Source organism: Typopeltis vanoorti, chromosome 25, assembly GCF_054136105.1.
Source record: "Typopeltis vanoorti isolate ZY-2024b chromosome 25, IOZ_Tvanoo_1.0, whole genome shotgun sequence".
NCBI lineage: Eukaryota > Metazoa > Arthropoda > Arachnida > Uropygi > Thelyphonidae > Typopeltis > Typopeltis vanoorti.
In genome coordinates, this window is record NC_143573.1 from 8,152,494 (window position 1) to 8,167,324 (window position 14,831).

General features: G+C 37.3%; 1 protein-coding gene across 1 annotated transcript in view; it reads left to right on the forward strand.

Moving 5' to 3' along the window:
* The window catches only part of LOC150092517 (cytochrome P450 3A8-like), a 221,061-nt gene that overhangs the window by 176,398 nt on the left and 29,832 nt on the right, over nt 1-14,831 (forward strand). The window contains exon 7 of the mRNA XM_090414567.1: nt 4,912-5,051. Within this exon, the coding sequence (XP_090270693.1) occupies nt 4,912-5,051 (140 nt within the window). The remainder of the gene's footprint in view (nt 1-4,911; nt 5,052-14,831) is intronic.

Below are 14,831 nucleotides of genomic sequence, written 5' to 3' on the forward strand. Positions count from 1 at the left end.
ACATCTGTGGGATTGGATGGTATACCAGCTTGTGTTGTACGTGAAGCGGCCAAAGAATTGTCAGTGCCCTTGACCATTTTGTTTAATTTGAGCCTCAGGACTGGGTCAGTCCCAAGGGGGTGGAAAGAGGGGAAAATAGTTCCACTGCGCAAAGGTGGTTCCAAGGCTGATGTTGAAAATTACCGGCCAATCAGCATAACAGGAATCATTATCAAGGTCTTAGAGAAAATAGTCAAGAGGAAAATACAAGATTGGATAGAAGAAAATGGGATACTGTATCGGGGACAGCATGGTTTTGTGAAGAGTAGGTCATGCCTCAGTAACTTGCTCACGTATTATAACACAGTGACGGCTGAACTGGATAAGGGTAATGGGTTTACAGTGATTCTACTGGACCTTGCTAAGGCCTTTGACAGGATACCACATGGAATTCTAATCAGTAAATTGCAGCATATGGGAATCGACATAGGGTTGGTGAGATGGATAGGAGGGTGGTTGACGGAGAGATATCAGAGAGTGGTTTACTCAGGAGTAGAGTCCACAAGACGGCCTGTGACTAGTGGTGTGCCACAAGGATCTGTTCTTGGACCACTGCTGTTTAATTTGTTCATAAATGATATAGGAAAGGATCTGAGAGGAACAGTTTATTTGTTTGTGGATGATGCGAAGTTGGGTAGGGCAATAGAGAATGCAGATGACGTCAAAATTTTGCAGGATGATTTGGATAGATTGGAAGTCTGGGTTAAGGAGAATGGATGTCAATTTAATGTGGCAAAATGTATGGTTATGCATTTTGGGGTGAAAAGATTAGCGGCAGTTTACTGCATTGGTGGAACCATGCTTCAGGAAATTGATGAGGCATGAGATTTAGGAGTGTTGGTGGATAAGGAATTGAAATTTAGGGGACACATTGCAAAAGTGGCCAAATCATCTCATCAAATCACTTGGTTGCTGAAAAATACGTTGACAAGCAGAAACAAGCAGGTTATTGTTCCTCTGTATCGAGCCTTGATAAGACCTCATCTCGACTACTGTGCTCAGATTTGGTCACCTAGGTTTCTTCTTGATGGGGAGGAGGTGGAGAGGATCCAGAGGCAAGTGACCAAGATGATAGCAGGTCTGTGGAATGAACCGTATGAGAACAGGTTTAGGATTTGCGGGTTGCAAAAATTGGTTGATAGGCGGAGGAGGGGAGATATGATTGAGACGTTCAAATTACTGAAGGGTTTCTATAAAATTAATTCAGAAGATATTTTTGAGAACAGGACTGGTTGTGGGAGGACTAGGGGACATCCATGGAAACTGGGCAAAAGTGTGGTTAGTAAAGGTGTTAGAGCTGGATTCTTTACTTTTATAGTAGTGAATGAGTGGAATGCGCTCCCTGAGTCTGTGGTGGATGCTGTGACAGTGAATGAGTTTAAGGCGAGGTATGATAGATACTGTATGAATGTCGAATAGTTGTGATGAATATGATTTGGGGCCTTCCTCGATGAGTCTAATGACTCCCTGGAGTTGCTGTAATAATAGTAATAATAGTAATAATACCCAACAGTGTGCACCACGAGAAGGTGAGGATTGGACATTAGGTCAGAAGCCCTGTTCGGCTGTGTGAAGTTATCACCAAATGCAAAACATTAAAGCCTCTAGTTGCTTCATTCACATGCTGCTTTGGATACTTATCTCTAGAAATTCCATAAACCTGCTCTCCTTGTTTCCATTCACTGTCTCCTCCTTCCAATCTGTATTCCTGTAATTAAAGTCTCTCATCAGGATCACCTTCTTTTTACATGCCCAACTAATTTGCCTGAACATTTCACAATCTCTGCATTCCCTTGCCTATAACATCATCCTTTCAGATATACTAAGCTTGTTTATTTCAACTTCAATTAGAGTTGAATTTGGAGTCTATTTCAACTTTAACTCAACTAACCAATTGGAGGCAATGTTGTGAACTAGGTTAAGGACAGCTCTTCTGATCCTATGACCAGGTCCAATACTCTCCCACCCCTAGTCCTCTCCATCACATGCTGTCTTAAGTAATTATCCCTCACCAGGTGTATAAATTCTATTTCCTTTCTACCATGTGATCTTTTTTCCTTCTAGTCTATCTCTCCATAGTTGAAGTCCCCCATAATAATCACCCGATCTGTACTCATTGTAATAATTTGGCATTGCTTGTCTTCCAGATCATCTGTGGAACTCCCTGGCCTATAGCAACAATGTGTTGCTATAGGCCAGGTATATAAGCAACCTACTGTATATTTTGTCTTATTGTTCTTAATCTCACACCAGATTGCTTCAAATAAACAGCAACCCTCCCACCTATCTCCTATTCTTTTTCGTTGCAATTCATCTGCTATCATCAGCAGTACTCCTCATCCCATCCTATCTTCTCTATCTTCCTAGAAAATACAATACTCTTCACATTCAATTCCTGTAACTACATCATCTGCTATTAGCCAAGTCTCACTAATGCCTATAATGTTTGGTGAGGTTACACTAAACAATGCCAAAAACTCCTCCATCTTGTTCCTGATACTTCTGGCATTAGTATATGGAAACAGCAACATCCCTTTATTCCCCTCATCCCTCCTATACTTTCTGAATTGATTACCATATTCAATATTTTTGCTTGAGAGACTAGATACCTCACTTGTCATTCTCACACTCACATGCTTCCACCTTAATTGCTTATGTTTACCTGAATTTGCATGTGTCAGCATGCTCAGTGAACAAAGCTCTCTCCAGACACCTTAACACTAAAATCATTCAGATTCAGTCCATCTGCATTGCACAAATCCTTCTTTCCATCAAACAGATACCACAGATCCACAAATTCTACCTCATTCCTTTTTCACAATCTGCGTATAGACTCATTGGCTGTCACTGCCCTCTTCCTCAGTTTGCCACTATCATAGTGTAGTAGGAGACTTACAATCTACACCTTCTCACTTTTCAATTTTGCCTCTTCTAACAACTCCTTTACATTCTCCCTCGTAGAATACTTCTTGCCTCTCAAATCATTGGTTCCAACCAAGACAATCATTTCTTCGAATGACCTTTTTTCTTTTGGATGGCATGGCTAATGTCATGAATTTTGCTTCCAGAAAACATGATTTTGTTATACTTTTGTTAAATACTCCTTTGATTGTTGAGTCTCCATACATAATTTTCTTTTTAACTTGTTTTTCTTCTTTATTCGGTCAGTCTTTATTAATTTTTTTAATCATCTGGTTCTTTCTTTTTTCAGCCATGCTTAACTCTTGCCGCTTCTGCAGTTTTCAGTTTCACACTTTGTCCTATGAAGGATAGCATTTAAACACTTTATATTTTTATTGCTATCCATTTTGTTCTCCCCTATTTCCATGGCCACACGTTCAACATTGTTAACATCATTTTCCATCTTATCATCTGTATTTGTTGCATTCTCATTGCCTAACAGACACTCACTTTTAAAACACTAAATACATACTCTCTCTCTCTCCAGTTTCAATTTCCTTTCACATACTCTTTAATTTCCTCAGTGCATACATTTCACATACACTGCATTGAACAATATCCTGCAAATTCAAATTGCCAGACAATGTGGTCTTTGCTGCCATTATTCGCCACGTTGGTGCCATGCCGACAAAATCATAATAAATATCACAATAAAATTGTTATAAATATAAAAATACTTTAAAAAACATGAAAATCTATGCTAATACACTATAATACTCTAATTTTCTGATGAAAAAAACACAACAGAACAGATAAAAATCACTAATTTCGCACGTGCTAAATTACACGACCACTCACAGTATGTTTAATTTCTCGACGCATACATGTGCTGTGGGTGGGTCGCCTCCCAGTTATACAGATTTGACCCTTAAGTACTCCTATTCCCATACTTAACATCTGTAATTAGGATTACATCCAGTGGTGAGCTGTGGAAATTTTAAAGGGATTGCATTGTTGAGCAAAAAAAAAAAAAAAAAAAAAAAAAAAAGAAAGGAAAAGGAAAAAAAAGCCGTATTTCACACAAAAACTCTTATTAATACAGCTTGTGTACAAATGTCAATCAAAAAGTATGAGGGTGACAATCAACCTGTAAGGGCTATCATTTTTAAACAAATATTTCATGATCTAAACATGCACAAAATCATCTGTTTTAATTTATCTTACATAAGAAAAACATTATTTAACTATCAAAATATAATAAGAATAAAATCTTTTATAATCGCACATATGCAATAGTCCGCATTTTTTATAAACATAATAAATTTCTTTTGTTTGCGATAGAAGTTTTTATGACAAACGATCTATAAAGAATAAATAAATATCATCTATTGAAGTACGTTATATTTCTCTTTTCTTTTTATACTTCAAGAGATAATCAATGCTACCAATCAAGGGGCATTATTTTATAGTCCTATTTATTTATATGTGATTACCAAAAGTGAATTCTTATTTGTAAAATGGTAGTAACAGTAACTATAATATTTTATTTAATAAAATCACTTTGTTAGGTTACCGTATGAGTTTGTTGCTTAATATATTTCAAAATATTATGGTTTTTTTTTTTTTTTTGAAAACATAAAAAAATAAACAAGAACAGGGGGCTCGCATTTTTGAAAAAAATTTAACAAAGGGCTCGGGCCGAGCACCTGATAGCTCACCACTGATTACATCCCCCCCCAGACACTTACTTGGTCAGCAAATTTGCTCAAACATTTTATTCATTGTTCTCTACTTCCTCAGACATACAACAATATCCCACTGTGTATCTTTTCTTATTTATCCTAATTTCACATGTATTAATTATTTTGCTATTAGATTTTTTTTTTTTTTACAAAAGTATGAAGATAATTTCGAAGCTATGATAATACGTTCTTTTTATAACACATGTCTGTTACTGTTTTTTTTTTTCAGTATGCTTTCCAGTTCTGAGTTGGTTAATGCATAATATAAATGTATTGAAATCTACTTTTGAAAATAGAGGAGTAAATCCCATTATGAACATTATTCAAGGCTGTCAAAAAGTAGTACAATACAGAAGAGCCCATCCTAAGGTTAGTGTTTTGAAAATTAAATCTTTCACCAAGTAATAACCATTTTATTATATCTTGATGCTATCTTTAAGCTCCTTTGGCACTTAACTAATTTTTTACTATAGTAATGACATGGAGTATTTAAGTCAATTGCTAACAGTTTTCTGTTTAAAATAAGGCAAAATAATACAATACTACATCTCTATAAGCATCATTCTAGGACAGAATATTATCTACTCTGCATATCTGCAGTTGTCAATGTGTTGGAGAAATAGACTACAGGATTGGATTGATGGACATAAGATTATCCATGATGGTCAGCATTAGTTTGCAAAGGGCAGGTCTTGTTTTAGTAATCTGCTTACATTTATGATAAAGGAGATTTTGTCTACAGTGATTTTCTTGGACTTTGCAAAGGCATTTGATAGATTACCACATGACAGGTTGGTGTATAAGCTACAGAAGATGGTATTGGATAACACATTGGTTAGATGAATTGAATCTTGCTTCCTAAAAGATACTAGCAAGTTGTATGATGGAGCAGTGTCTCAGAAAGGAAGGTAACAGTGGCATGCCTGAGGATTCTGTTCTTGAGCCCCTACTGTTTAAGTTATTTGTTGATGATATTTTATGTGGATTGACTTGGGGTCTTCAAATATTTGCTGACAATGCAAGTTAAGTAGAATTGTCAGGAATATTGCTGATGTTAATTCTCTGCCAAAAGATTTGAATAGACTTTCAGCTTGGTCAGATGAGTGGTCAGTTATAGTTTTAATATTAATAAATGCAAGGTGTTACACTTTGGGATACAAAGATATAAGGCTATGCACTGCGTAGGTGGAGATGTACTTCAAGAACTGCATGAGATTCGGGATTCTTTGGATGATGGTAGACATCGTATTGCTGCTATGATAAAAAAGTACATTGACATGTAGGGATAAAGATGTAATGGTGTCTCTGTAATAAGTCATTGGTCTGATCATACTTGGTCACCTAGTTTTCAGTAGTATTGTAGTGTGGAATTGCTAGAGAGAGTGTAAAGACAAATGACGAAAGTAATATCTGGACTCTGGATCGTTGGTTATGAAAATAATTGAGGTAACATGGATAGGAGGAAAAGGAGAGATATGACTGAGACCTTGACCCACGGTGGGATTCAAACTGCAGTTTGAATCCCACCGTGGACATGGATGTTTTGATTGTCTGTGAAAAATAATAGTTGTATTTAGTATTTTGTCTATCTTATGAGGATTATAACCATTGGCCAAGAAGGTGTGACATAAGTGAGTGAGTTCAGCAGTGAGAACAATGTCATTGGAACAAATCGCTCTAGCTATGTGGGTTAATGTTTTTAGGATACCATATTGTTGAGATGGGTGGTGTGATTGTTTGTGCAAATATCTCTCTGTATGTATGTATGTGTGGGTTTTCTATAAACCGGAAATGATAAGAAACCATCTGGGAGACGTGTCATTAGTGTATCCAGGAAGGGCACATAGTCATTAGTTTCCAGTTTTATTGTAAAGTGAATTTTTGGGTGTTGGCTATTTAAATGCGCTAAGAATGTATCCAATGTGTCTGGGCCATGTAGCTATATAGCCAGCACATCATCAACATAGCATAGCCAAAGCACTGGTTTGTGGGTGGCTGTTTTGATAGCTGTCTTTTCCAAGTATTCTATGTAGAAGTTGGCTAATGGGGAAGAAAGGAAGAACCCATTGCTGTCCCATCTAATTGTTTGTATATTTTCCCTTTCTCATGTAAAATAACCTGCAATGTACTGTGAATTTAAAAAGTTCAAATATATCAGGGGGAAAGTGGGACTTGAGTAAATCAAGGGTTTCAATTAATGGTACATTTGTGAATAGTGAAGTGATAATCAAACTCACCATTATGTCTGCACTTTTTAAGGTGTGGTTTTCTAAAATACTTTTTAGGTGGGCAGAATTTTTAACAAAGGAGGGAGAATTGTTTGTGAGAATGGCTAGTAGCTTAGCTAAATGTCTAACAAGTTTGTATGTGGGACTTTTTGTACTATCCACAATAAGGCATAAGGGTGTACCTTGTTTGTGAATTTTTGGTTCTCCAAAGATCCTGGGTGTTTTAACGTGGAAGGGCTTGAGTTTGTTAACTGTTTCTTTAAGCCAGGACATGACTTTTTTTTTCAATAATTTGCCCACCTTATTTTTTTTGTGAGTTGGTGGGATCTCGATGTATAATTTTGTATGTTGACAGACCTTGTAGAAGTGTGTTCATTTTGCTTTCATATTCTTTCGAATTCATTACCACATTTATGCTCCCTTTGTCTGCTTTGGTTATTATTGTGTAGCTCTTTTAGAGCATTGATTTCCTTATGTGGGATATTATTTCTGGGAGGCTTAGAATGGATTAGGATGTTGGCCATATCTAAATGAATGTTATTGGCTGCTGCTGGAGACAGGTTATATATATTCCCCATTCAATGGAAGCCATTATTTTGGCTGTTGGAATTTGCTTGGGATTAACAGAAAAATTGTGACCTCGACTTAATGGCTTCTTTGGTTAAGGTTAATGATGATAAATTGATAAATTTACCACGATGCAATCTTGTTGTTATCGCAGTCGTTTCATAGCACTATGTTGTTAAAAATTTAATAATCTTTTTTAAAAATTCTGTCCAACTAAAAAGTGTTTTAGAAAACCATACCTTAAAAAGTGCAGACATAATGGTGAGTTTTGGTATCACTTCATTATTCACAAATGCACCGTTAATTGAAACTCTTGATTTACTAAAGTTACATTCGCCCCCGATATGAGTGAATGTGGTGCTAGTGTCTCGAGTGAAGGTTTCAGTAGATTTCAGCTGTGCTAAAAAGTGTTTTTAATTAGTTTATTGTATGGTTTGTTGCAAATCGCACTGCATTTTTTGTCAGTTTGGATACAAGTGCCCTTCAGTGGTGGTGGTGGTGTTTGAAATTTTTTGTTGTTTGCACCATTAATTGAAACCCTTGATTTACTGAAGTCATACTTTCCTCCCTGATATGAGTGAATGTGGTGCTAGTGCACCGTCGGTGCCAAGTTATTTTGTGCCCTAGGCAAAGTTTACAAGTGCGCCCCTTATTTCATAAACTAAAATATTTCTAATTGACATTAAACAAAATAAAATTGTCTTTCAGGTTAAATTAATAGGGCTTTTTTATTTTCTTTTTTAATTAATTTGAAAATTCTCTGTTATAATTCATTTATAAAAAAAAGTTATAAAATACCGAAATTTAATATTTTAAAATGTTATTGTTTTAAAATATTTATCTTAACTGAATTTTAAATAGCGATAAGTTCAAATCATTTAGGTAAGGAACAAAAAAGAACCAGGAGTTAAATAGTAAAATAGTGTGATGTGTGAGGGATAAGGAAAACGAATCGATACCTAAATCATATATCACTATTTAAAATTGATATTTTAGTAAAGTATTAATAAAGCATAGCCTGAAGTTTTGCACCCCTTCATGGCTTGCGCCCTAGGTGGTTGCCTAGTTTGCCTAAATAGTAGCGCCGACCCTGTGCTAGTGTCTCGAGTGAAGGTAGTAGTAGATTTGAGCTGTGCTGAAAAAAAGTTTTTAATTAGTGTATTGTGTGGCTTTTGTTACAAATTGCACTGCATTTTTTTTTTTTTTTTTTTTTTTTTTTTTTCCAGTTTGGATACAAGTGTCCTTCAGTGGTGTTGTGGTTGAAATTTTTTGTTGTTTATATTGTGTTTTGCTACTTGTTTATTGTACTTCTTCAGCTTCTGAAGTTGGTGTCCATAAAGAAATGTATGCCAGCGGCATGGAAGATCTGTATAAAAGTCTGGATCTACCTTGAATTTTTGCAGTGGATGCATTGCAAAATGTGTGTGCCAAAAAACGTGAAAGATTTGTGGACTTTTGTAAATAAGAAGGAAAGCGTTAACAAATGTGAAAAGTTTCTGGATAGATTAAAATGATTAGAAATGTGAGCAAACATTGGGACCATAGTAGAAGAGCTTTGGCAGGAGTTAGTAAAAATAAAAAGTGAAATGAAACATCTGGAAGAAGATATTAAACAACTAAAGGAGAAATTGGCTGATAATAAGCAGAAGGAGGAAGTTAATATTATAAAGAAAGAGTCAGAGGATAGTCATATCAATGTATGGGTACTCAATCATTAGAGGTGTGATTACTAATAAAGTGCACAAAACATGCTTTCCTGGTGGAACAATGAAGCAAATAATTGATGCGTTGCAGAAAAGGAAATACGGATGTCAAAATCAGTGGTAGTCGTGGGGACAAATGACTTAGTTGGAAAAAAAATGTTGATAGAAACTTGAAGAAGTTGTTGCAGCAGGGAAAGAAGAATAGTGTTGTTGGGAAAGTCGTAAGCATGTTGCCAAGATATGATAAGAGTGAATTGAGAAGGAGAGCAGAGATAATGAATAGTAAGATGACCGAGTTGTGTGTAGTGAAAGGGATTCAATTTGTAAATCTATGAAGTGAATTTGAAGGGAAGTCGAAATGGTATAAAGCTGATGGATTATATTTGAATGGGTTTGGTGTTGGGCATTTATAAAGGCTATTGTTTTCTGAAAAGGCACAGAGTCAAGAGTTTAATGTAGCAAATGATCGGAGTATACCTGTGAAACAGGATAGCACAAATCAACAGATTGTATGACATGAGGAAGATGGATATGATATTGAAGATGTGATTGCAGCAGCACAAGATGATGGAATACATAAAGGTGAGGATGAGACAGGTAGGAATGGAAATCACAGTCAGAGATCAGGGAGACGTGAGTGGTTAGACCGAAGAGAGAGAGGTGTAAATGTAGCAGCTGGAATAGAGAATGTTGATGCTGGTATAATGGCCTCAAACACACAGCGATTGTTATGTTTATATACAAATGTAAGGAGTATTCCAAACAAGAGAGCTGAGTTTGTTGCATTGATTGAGACAGTATGCCAAAAAGTAATTGGAATAAGTGAAACTTGGTTGTCTGAGGAGGATGTGATGTTGGGAAAGGAATTAGAAGAATATATAATTTTTCAGAAGGGTAGAAATGTGAAAAGAGAAGGGGGGAGTGCGGTTAATGATTGCAAAGGAATTGTGTCCACAAAGTGTGGAAGTTGGTAGTGTATGCACAGATTTTGAATCTGTGTGGTGCGAAGTTGAAATATACAGGTTAATATATAAAGGGTAGATCATGCCTGAGTAACTTGCTCAAGTTTTATAACAAGGTGACGACTGAACTGGGTAAGGGAAATGGGTTTACAGTGATACTGCGGGACCTGGCAAAGGCGTTTGACAGGATACTGCATGGAATTCTAATCCGTAAACTACAACACATGGGAATGGATATAGGGTTGGTGAGATGGATAGGTGGGTGGTTGATGGAGAGATATCAAAGAGTGGTTTATTCAGGAATGGAGTCCAAAAGACGGCCTGTGACTAGTGGGGTGCCGCAGGGTTCTGTTCTTGGACCACTGCTGTTTAATCTGTTCATTAACGATATAGGGAAGGATCTAAGTGGAACAGTTCATTTGTTCGCTGATGATGCAAAGTTGGGGAGGGCGATAGCGAATGCAGAAGATGTCAAAGTCTTGCAGGATGACTTAGATAGATTGGAGTTCTAGGCTAAGGAGAATGGATGTCAATTTAATGTGACAAAATGTAAGGTTATGCATTTTGGGGTGAAAAGATTAGCAGCAGTATACCACATGGGTGCAACTGTACTCCAGGAGATTGATGAGGCCAGGGACTTGGGAGTGTTGGTGGATAGGGAGATGAAGTTTAGGGGGCACATTGCGAAAGTAGCTAAATCAGCTCATCAACTCACTTGGTTGTTGAAAAATACATTAACGAGCAGAGACAAGCAAGTTTTTGTACCTCTGTACCGAGCCTTGATAAGACCTCGTCTTGACTACTGTGCCCAGATTTGGTCACCTCAGTTCCTTCTTGATGGGGAGGAGGTGGAGAGGATCCAGAGGTGAGTGACTAAGATGATAGCAGGTCTATGGAATGAACCATATGAGAACAAGTTGAAGATTTGTGGGTTGCAGAAACTGGTTGATAGGCGGAAAAGGGGAGATATGATTGAGACATTCAAATTGCTAAAAGGATTCTATAAGATTAATTCAAAGGATATTTTTGAGATCAGGACTGGTGGTGGGAGAACTAGGGGACACCTATGGAAGCTGGGCAAGAGTGTGGTTAGCAGTGGTGTTAGAGCTGGGTTCTTTACTTTTAGAGTGGTAAATGAGTGGAATAAGCTGCCAGAGTCTGTTGTGGGTGCTATGACAGTGAGCGAGTTCAAGGCAAGGTATGATAGATACTGTGAGAATGTCGTATAGTTGTGTGGACATGATGTTTAGGGCCTCCCTCGATGAGTCTAAGGACTCCCTGGAGTAGCCCGAAAATAATAATAATAATAATAATATATTTGATAGGGTACTGTTATAGGCCAGGGAATACAGAGAATATTGATTGGGAAATGTTTAGGCAAATTACTTTGGCATAAAAAGAAGGTGATCCTGATGAGAGACTTTAATTAAGGATTATAGACTGGAAGAAGGACATAGCGTATGGGGACAAGGAGATCAAGTTTGTGGAATTTCTCAGAGATAAGTATCTTATGCAGCATGTGATAGAAGAAACTAGAGGCTTTAATGTTTTGGATTTGGTGATAACTTCACAAGCTGTAGTTGTCAATGAAGTGTTGACACTGCTGCCAGTTGGCAAGAGAGGTACTTGTTTGGGAAGTGATGAAAAGAAAAGGTCACTGCCAAAAATGGATACATATGGAAGTCTGTAGTCAGTTAGTATCAGTATGTTGGGTAGATGAGCTGATCGGAAAAAATGCTGACAATGCATGGAAACTCATAAGACAGTTTCTGAAAAAAGCAGTGTATGACTGCATACCAAGGGTTAAGTGAGTAAATAGAGTAGAAGTGAAATGGATGAACAGTGAAACCAACCAAGCTGTGCTGGAAAAGAAAATGTTATGGAGGAGGTACAAGACAGTTGGTGGTGATCAGATCCATGGAGAGTATAAAGTGTAGTCTAGAAAGGTGATGAGCATGGTAAAGAAAGAAAAGGTGCAGTCTGAGAGGAGATTGGCTGATCCACTACATGGCAAGCAAGAGGAAGAATAATTATTGCAGATTAACATTGGTGGATAGCATGGTAGTAGACTAACAGATGCATAGGATATAGTGGAATTTTTGAAGGAGCACTTTATCAGTGTATATCATACTGGTGTAAATGATCTAGTGCAATATATAGAAGAGAGGCAAGTATTAGGAGAATTGGAAGTGAAAGAAACAGAGGTGTATGAGATGTTGGTTGCGTTAGATGTGAATAAGACTGTGGGAATGGGCATATCACCATATATTCTTAAGGAATGTGCACTACAGTTGGTTATGCTCTTGACCTAGTTATTGAAATGAAAGTCTTGCAGTGGGTACTGTTTCTAAGGAGTGTTATTTAATGAAAGTCTTGCAGTTGGTAGGGTTCCTAAGGAGTGGAAAGAAGGCAAAATAGTACTACTCCACAAGCATGGCTCTAAGACAGAAGTCTACAACTATAGACCAGTCTGTATAACTAAGGTTGTGGACAAGGTATTGGAGAGATTGGTAAGAAATAGTATAGAGGATTGGGTTGATGGACATAACATTCTTTATGATGGTCAGCATGGATTTGCAAAGGAGAGGTCCTGTTTTAGTAATTTACTTGCATTTTATGATAATGTGACAAGTGTGTTAGATAAGGGAGAATCATATGCAGTGATATTCTTGGACTCTGCAAAAGTGTTACAAGCTGCAGAGGATGGGAATAGATAGCATATTGGTTAGATGGATCAGAGATTGGCTCGCTGAATGATACCAGCAGGTTGTGTATGATGGAGTAGTGTCTCAAAATAGGAGGGTAACCAGTGGCTTGCGGCAGTTTTTGCTTCTTGGGCCCCTGCTGTTTAACTTGTTTATAAATGATATATCATGTGGACTATCTGGGGATCTTTGGTTATTTGCTGATGAAGCAAAGTTATGAAGAATTATAAGTAGTACTGCTGATGCTAATTCCCTTCATGAAGATTTGAATAAACATTTTACTTGGACAAAAGAGTGGGGATGTAGTTTTAATATAAATAAGTACAAGGTGTTGCTTTTTGGAGTGCAGAAATATGAGGTTGTGTACTATATCAATGGTGACATGCTGCAGGAAGTTGATGAGATTAGAGATTTGGGAATGATGGTTGACAGTAGATTGAAGTTTAGAGGGTATATAGTTAGTGTTGCAAAGGCTGCACATTGTAATGCTGCTATGATAAGCAGTACTCTAACATGCAAGGATAAGGAAGTGGTTGTGTCACTATATAAGTTGCTGGTCAGACCAAACTTGGACTATTGTGCTCTGATCTCACCTGGTTTTTAATTTGATATGGAGACATTGGAGAGGGTCCATAGGCGAGTGACTAAGATAGTGTGAGGACTTTGGAATGCTAGCCATGGAGAGAAGTTGAAGAAATATGGATTGCAAAGTTTGGTGGATAGGAGGAGAGAGGTGATGTGGTAGAGACATTTAAGCTAGTGTGAGGATTTTATTAGTGTTAATTTTATCAGTGATTAATCCAGAGGGGATTATAAAAAGAGTAGAAAGCGAGAGGGGAAGAACCAGAGATATTCCTAGATGTTATGTAAAAGTTAGGTGAAGAGGGGCGTGAGGAGTAGATTTTTTACATGAAGAATTGTCAGTGAATGGAATGCATTACCAGAATGTGTTGTTAATGCAAGGAGTGTTATGGATTTTGAAATTCTAGATGATAGATATGTTGTCAGTCGAATGAATCTCCCACGATGAGTCTGTTGACTCCATGGAGCGTGTAATAATAATACTAACTTTTTTTGAAATTTTTAAGTTCACAGTACATGCAGTCTATTTTACATGGATAGGGAAAATATACAAACAATTAGATTGGACAGCAGTAGGCTTCCCCTTTCTTCTTCCTTAGCCAACTTCCACTTGAAAAAGGTAGCTATCAGCACAGCCACTCTCAAACCAGTGTGTCTGGGCCATGCTCCCCATGGCTCAGACACTCTGGATAAATTCTTAGCACATTTAAATAGCCAACACCCAAAAATTCACTTTACAATAGAACTAGAAGCTAATGACTGTGTGCCCTTCCTGGATACCCTAATGACACGTCTTCCAGATGGTTCCTTATCATTTTCGGTTTATAGAAATGCCATATACATACAGAGAGATATTTGCACAAACAATCACACCATCACCCATCTCAACAGTATAGTATCCTAAAACACTAACCCACAGAGCTAGAGCAATTATTCCAATGACAATGCTCTCACTTTTGAACTCACTCACTTATGTCACACCTTCTTAGCTAATGGCTATAATCCCCATAAGATAGACAAAATACTAAATGCTCCCCAAAAATCCCTCTTCCACTGTCTACCACATAAGATTACAGCAAAACTGTCACTATCCCATACATTCAAGGTACATCTGAAAAGATATCTAGAGTGCTTAAGAAACATCAGCTATGTACAGTATTTAAACTTGTCAAATTGGAAACTGTCATCCATTCATCCAAGGACAAAATCTCTTCTTTATTACATCCAGTAGTCTACGAAGTGGCCTGTTTGTGTGATCGGGCCTACTGTGGACAGACAAGAAGAACTGTATCCAGTCAATATATTCCAGTCCTCTTGTAAAGCATCAACATCTGCTGTACTCCAAGGAATACCAGATGATGCCCCCTGCCAGGACTGGTGGACAAGACTCTGGAATGAACTA